At 36.7% G+C, this 6738-nt stretch overlaps 1 protein-coding gene across 1 annotated transcript; it reads left to right on the top strand.

Annotated features, from left to right (window-relative positions):
* Positions 1 to 3224: 3224 nt before the first annotated feature.
* LOC128983689 (uncharacterized) lies at positions 3225 to 6738 on the top strand. The gene is made up of 3 exons (XM_054403089.1): positions 3225 to 3811; positions 5642 to 5859; positions 6278 to 6738. Exons 1-3 carry the CDS (start codon positions 3328 to 3330, stop codon positions 6428 to 6430), a joined length of 855 nt encoding a protein of 284 aa, XP_054259064.1. The 5' UTR covers positions 3225 to 3327; the 3' UTR covers positions 6431 to 6738.

The following is a 6738-nucleotide window of genomic DNA, read 5'->3' as shown; positions in this document are numbered from 1 at the left end:
TTGCACCTTTATGAGTGTAATTTGATTTTGTTCCGACCCGAAATCAGAAATTTAATTTATGATCTGTGTTTAAAAGTTTACCTTTCATCATCTGCTCACTGAAATGTCAAAATAAAATAAAATTTCTTAAAATATAAATCGTAACCAAAATTAATTTTCTGTGGGGTATTGGCTTTGTTGAAGTTCTTATTATTCTCTTGGACATCACCGCGAGGTTTTATCGAATGCGTTTCTCGAAAAACTGCAAAATCAAACTACTCTTGATGCTTTTTGTTTGATCTTTACTAAGTTACTTCTATGGCGTACGTGGAATATATGGACCTACTTCAGATATAAGCTTACTTTTTGTTTTGGCTATTCCTAGGTTTCTTTAAACTATCTATAAAACATTTAAGTATTTACTTGACAAGTAGGCAGCCTTAGGAGAATGATCATTAATAATTATTTACCCGTGCGCACCATAGTAACCAAGTGCTGATAACGTATGTAGTCCAAGAGGATGCGGATAAGGAGGAGGATGTTCTGGTCCTGGCGACACGACCATGGCAGTGAAAGTGTATTGAGTCATCGCGGATCACGACCGGGACCTGGCCAGGTGAATCACCCTATACTACACTATTACGTATCGTATTATACAGCGGCTGTGACATTGCTGCAAGGATAACATGAAAAACTCAACTGCTATTGCTAAACCTCAAAAAAGAACTAATTTACAGTAATACATGATAATTTTTCGTTGCATTAATTATCCCATCTGTCCTTTTCTGGTTGGTATCAACACTTGTAGTTAGGAAATTATTGTTGACATGTTAAGCCCCCAGAATACAATAATTAAGTAAGTGTTTGGTGAAAGGATAGGTTGTAACTCGGGTTTGCTCTTACAACAATACGAAGCTTTACAACTAGAAGCTGAATTAATTTGTCAATGTATGTAATCAAAATATTCCTCGCGATTATCAAAAGCTAATGAAGAAGCCGATTTTAGTAAGTAACAATGCTGACATCTCATTCATCATACTGTACACTCATCGTTCACCCATGCGGCGGGACCTGGTGTGTCGGCCTTTACAATATCTCCTTACCTCGGTCATCAGCAGTTGTGACCACATAGACTCGCTTGGGGCTGAATATAATTTTAATTCAGAAATATTGTGTATTATAAAATTTAATTTAGGACAAATAATAGTTATTTGAATTTGAATAAAGTTTTGAAGAAGCGTTTAGACTTCTCATTTAAACTCAAATTAAATATTAATCAGTAATTGGTTGAATCCTATAAGCGTATTAGAGAACCCCCAAATTAGTTTTAAATGCTTTGTTTAACTGTCTGACACCATCGGCATTAAACACTTTGAACGTCTGTTACAAACCGTCAATCCATTTTTTTAATAATAATATGTTTCCTTGGAATAAATAAAAAATAGCATTTACTGTGTTACATACTGCACACTTCCTCCTTTCTTCCTGCCATGTCGTGCCTGCTTACCTCGCCCCACTGCCCAGTCGAGGTAATGGCCAAAACCAATTAGACTACAGAACATTCGTGATCAATTTATGTCGATGTTTAAAGAAAGTGCTTTCCACGGTATTGCTTGCAATACTTTCTACTGCCAAAATTCGCAGCTATGCTACAACTAGCAACGAGGTTTCTTGACAAACTTCAGTGAGGCTTTGAAAATTAATTTTGGTGTCAGTAAGAAGAAATAACAATTAATTAATAGCCTATACTTAAAACACATTTTTAAATTCACAACGAATGGATAATTTTAAAAATTCCTCGTTAACCAGGTATTTTCCGATATTATTGATTTACAATCATCAATAAAATCGTTCGTTTTCCATCAGAAACCTTTTTCTAAGGATCGATTTATTTTATGCTTAACTTTAATTCAAGCAATTGAATTAAAAACCAGAAATAAGAGGAAATCCCAAGTCTACACTTGGATGATAAATATTTCCTCTATATCAGCATTGTAGTTGTAATGTATTTGTAATTTTTTTATAAACATGATGAAAACGTATATACTTGGCTTAATGTGGTTTATTTCATCTCAAATGCAACATAAAGCTGAAAAATATATTTTCAAAACACAAAACTAGAAATGTTTTTTATTTAAAAAATAACACACAAAAAATAATACTTTTCACTTGAAATAATCTTCGCATCTCAAATTAATAGGTTTGACTTGTAATGTATGATTGCAGTAATTGATTGTCTAATTATATTGTTTTATTTTATTTCAACATATAAATTACTTCTACAACTTAAAAATCAATAGAAGTTTTACGAATTATATTTTTTATGTTTTGTTATTTAAATATAAATCTTATGACTAGCTCACTTGATGCATTCCTGAGAATACTCTAAACCTAACTTATACAGGGTCATCCACACAATGAGACCACCAATGACATGTAAGAAAGAATTAGTGTTATCTTCAATAAGTAGCCAACTTCACATTAATTGTTATGACTATCAGGGGTTTAAGCTTTCAATGTTACCGATAAATTTCGATTTAGTATTGACCATTTAACTTTATTGTCTAAATCTCTATATTTAAAAGATACACATATTTTACAAGAACAAATAAGTCTAGAAAATCTGAATCCGTCATAATGAATAGGAGTTTGAACAATGCATTTCTAAAGTAAACATGGGTATTAAGAGGCTCATTTCAAGGGTTGTTTTAATACATTAACTTTAATATATTGCAGTTATTAGATAAGAAAGAATGTCATTTAAAATTTAAAAATTTTTCAATAGCTTATTTCAAGTATTTAGTATGTGATTCATTGCTCTTATAAAATGTTAAAGCTTGAAAGGTGCTATAAAAAATGTTTATGCCTTTTTATTACGTTGGAGTTATAATGATTTTGGGAGTAAATGTTGAAAGCTGGATGCTTCAAATTACAATGTATAAACAAATAGAGTACCGAATAAGTTTAATTAATAAATAATATCTGGACAAAATTTGGCACGGAAGATTCGGGATGGTAAGGAGCAAACTTATTTATTTCCTTCCCAAAATAATACTTACAAGACGTTGTATGTCCTACCAAGAGGTATATCATCACCGGAAACTGAATGGTCCTACACACGTTCAATTAGGCAATGGAGGGGGCCCGCGAAGTTAAAGCTCTGTGGCGGAGGGGAAGCGGAGGGGCGCGCCGTATCATGGGGAATGAGCGCCCGCTTTTGTTTACATAGGAGCTTTCTCCTATGACGGAAGGTGGAGGTGCCTAGAATAAAAAGGAACATCTGAAGATTAACCATCACACTTAAGGTTCGGTTATCGCAGTGAACGGTTGTGTACGGTAGTTGTAGTGATGAAGGGAATCAGCATGTTTCTGTTGGTGTTGGTGCCGCTGGCTAGTGCGGCGGTGGCCGATGTCCGCCCAGAAGACAACGAAGTGTACGGCAGGAGCGACCCCAGCTCTGGAGGCACCACTTGGAGGCTGGTGTCCAAGGTCATGTCAGAGTGCGGCTCCGAGGATGTCACGGAGGTCATGAACTGTCTGGGTGTCAAGGCGGTGGCCGTCCTCGACCGTGCAGCGAGGATGGGTAACATCGAACTGTACTCCGGAGTGACCCTCGCTAAGAACTCCGAGTACCAGGAAGACTCCAGGAACGGACGAGCTCTTCTCAGTGAGGCTGAGATCACTCAGAGCCTCCCTCAGGACCCCAGCCAGAGGACATCCCGTCTCTTGGACCTCCTGTATGACGCCACTGTCAGGTTCCTCCAGTCTCACACTTTCCAGATGAAACTGCCCCAGGGAGCCCCTGAGTCCATATCCCGCGCTCTGGAAGAAGGTATGCAATAATCATTGCCTACTTCATAATGAGTTATCTCACAAAATACCATCAGTGTGGATGGTTAAGTTTTAAAAATGTGTTATGTGCCTACAACTAATTTTATTTATGTGAGGATCACAACCACGAAGTAAGTATAGTAAGTTCGTATTATTAAATTTCCTCAAAATTAATTCGTAGCTGGTTTACAACAAAGTTATCACTGTAATACGTTCTACAATCCTTAAACACTGGAACGTCTGTTTGAACACACAATAGTAAATCTTTTTAAAACGGGTACGTAATAAATAAACCACCATTTGCTGTTACAGAGCACCATTATGATGGTGTTCTATGTGCTATGGTGGTGCGATAGCATTCTCTAACTTTTAAGATTCGTTGTATGTGTTTCAATTTAAAATTCCTTGATAATAAAGATTATTGTACCCCTGATTTGTCGAGTAGCAAATTCAAATAAGTATTTGCAATGTTCTAACACGATTTAAAGTCATAAGACATTATTGATTACCAGCAATACAAATCACCTCAAAATTAAATCATAGAATATCCCAGTCACCGAAGCAAATTCCATAAAGTGCAAACTAATGAAGCCTCAATAGATTAATAAAGTTTGAAATATTCATCAATGAAAGATTAGTGATTAATGATCAGTTGGCGAGAAAGTTGAGTCGATTACAATGGCGTTGCCCTACTTAGAGTTGTCTCTGATATCATGCGGCACTAAAAGGTTTGTGATGTGCGTCACAGGAAAGGCGGAGACTTAAACGAGGGTATGTGCGAAAGACTCACATGAGAAGCCGTTAGTGCGTAGGTCAACACTTAGCCTGGCTGTGCTAACACAACTGTCCGTTAGCACTTGACACATTAGTGGGCATGTTTAGACACTGTCACTAACTGCCACACGGTAATTTGTCAGTGAATAGGTGTACTTCGTGAGATGTATATGTGAGTGATCATTTTCAAACTTGTAAACTCAAACTGTATACTAAAACAAAATGATAATTATTTTAAGTTAAATACTATAGGAAGCATCACGAAAAAAGGAATCAGACGAAACGAATATTATGAGATTACAAATAATTGTGCTGGCCGACTTTAGCTATTATTAGCTATAATTTAGCTATTCTTCACAAAAATCTCAACTACTCATCCTCAATAGTTAGTTGTTATGCATAAACTTTTTAATGTATAATTTTCACATACTTTTCACATACCAAATTTGTATGGTCTAATATTAACTCATATTTGTAAGTGTGAAATAATTTTCAACGTAAAAGATCTCATAAGCCTAGAGTGTGGAAATACCTCTAGAAGGCGTTATATCCAGCCACAAGCAATTCCAATGTCGGGAGGACAAGGACCTCTCCAGCCAACTATCAGAGAAAGTGAACGGATTAGTCTCTGTTACATCCGGAAACTGGTTGCCGATGAAAGTGAAATTCTACGTAATACTCACCGGGTTTATTATCTTGCAGGTCGTTTGAAACCTGCTGTATCCTTTTAGAGGTTACTGCTCTTTCAGACATCGAATTCGAGGTGTAATTCAAACTCGTGAACATCTTTCTTCTGGAACTTATGATATTTTGGCAGTTTTAACAGAGCACAAGTTAATGGAAACTGTGTCTATATAGTTTAACTAAGTAATTAGCCATAATGTATTTAGTGGATTGGGGTTTGTACTCTCTGCAATAAAAAAATTGCTTTTTCCTAGTTGTTCATAGCACTCCAGATTATATAAAAAAAAAATACATAAGTAGAATTTACTATGTTATTTTGATCGTTCGTCGTGGACAAGTGTGTAATTAAACAACTAATTATAACCGTGTTCAGGCCGTGGCAAGCTGAAGAAGAAGATCTTCCCCCTGGTAGCTCTGGTGGGTCTGAAGCTGTTCGCCGTCATCCCCATCATCCTGGGAGTCATCGGTCTGGTCGCCGCCAAGGCTCTGATCGTCGGCAAGCTGGCTCTCATCATCGCCGGTGTCATCGCACTCCAGAAGTTCATCGCTGGTGGTGGCTCCACCGCTTTTACAAGCTACGGAAAGATACCGGTAAGAATATTTTATTTATTTATTTATTATTTTAAGGAAGGAGACTAGTTAAGCCATAAATATTTGAAACAATTAACAAACTTTCATTCACTGTAGGAAATAGTTGGCTTTAAAATTTGTCACTTTAAAATTCCCAATTTTATTTAACTTGTATTTTTTCAATATTTCAATTATTTTCAAGAAAAGTTTTAAATAAGCTCTTATACTAGGTTTAATATGAACATTCGCTTACGTTAATTCATTCGACTGGCAGCAAAGTTTGCGCATATCCCCACGGTGGTTCCGAGGCATTTCTTTAAGTAAAGACCATGACCAATGCAGACCGAGTTTATTGTTTAGAAGATCTGAAAACAAGCCACCTCATTATTGGCCGTGTCGAGAGTTCGCTGTTTCTTAACCGTTAATACTATGTCCACAGTTCTCTGGCGGTTATGATGCCAGCAGCGGCTCTGGTGGTTGGTCTTCTGGTAGCACCGGTGGTTCTGGAGGCTACACCTACAGACGCAGTCTGGACGACGAAGCCCAAAAGCTTGCTTACAGCGCGCACGCCCCCCAGGATATCTCCAACTAGTCCAACACCATCGACCATCCTAAAACTTGCACATTGTCACTCCCTACAGCCGAGCCAACCTCTCAGTTACCTCTGCCTTAGATACTTCTACTCATCCGTTCACTCTTACTACCTTTTGTATATAGCATCTTTACCATTGCAATACCATAATCTATTTTCATACTCTGAGACAACACAATTGCAAAACTATCGATAATTGTGTAAATTATTGTAAAACTCAAAGAGTTGTTGTTAGTACTTAGTGTTAATTTATTATTTCCCAGTGTTATTTATTGATTTTTCTATTTAAATAAATGTTGTTGAACGAA

This window comes from Macrosteles quadrilineatus, unplaced genomic scaffold (genome assembly GCF_028750875.1).
Source record: "Macrosteles quadrilineatus isolate MER2022 unplaced genomic scaffold, UCM_ALF_1.0 Scaffold_1__1_contigs__length_201487025, whole genome shotgun sequence".
Classification (NCBI taxonomy): domain Eukaryota; kingdom Metazoa; phylum Arthropoda; class Insecta; order Hemiptera; family Cicadellidae; genus Macrosteles; species Macrosteles quadrilineatus.
Note: the sequence above shows the minus strand (reverse complement) of the source record. Positions and strands in the feature narration are given on the sequence as shown.

Excerpts from the sequence above, each read along its gene's own strand:
- LOC128983689 (XM_054403089.1), top strand. The coding sequence starts at position 3,328 with ATGAAGGGAATCAGCATGTTTCTGTTGGTGTTGGTGCCGCTGGCTAGT. Across the intron at positions 3,812-5,641 it reads ATCCCGCGCTCTGGAAGAAG|GCCGTGGCAAGCTGAAGAAG; the intron begins GTATGCAATAAT and ends AACCGTGTTCAG. Across the intron at positions 5,860-6,277 it reads CAAGCTACGGAAAGATACCG|TTCTCTGGCGGTTATGATGC; the intron begins GTAAGAATATTT and ends CTATGTCCACAG.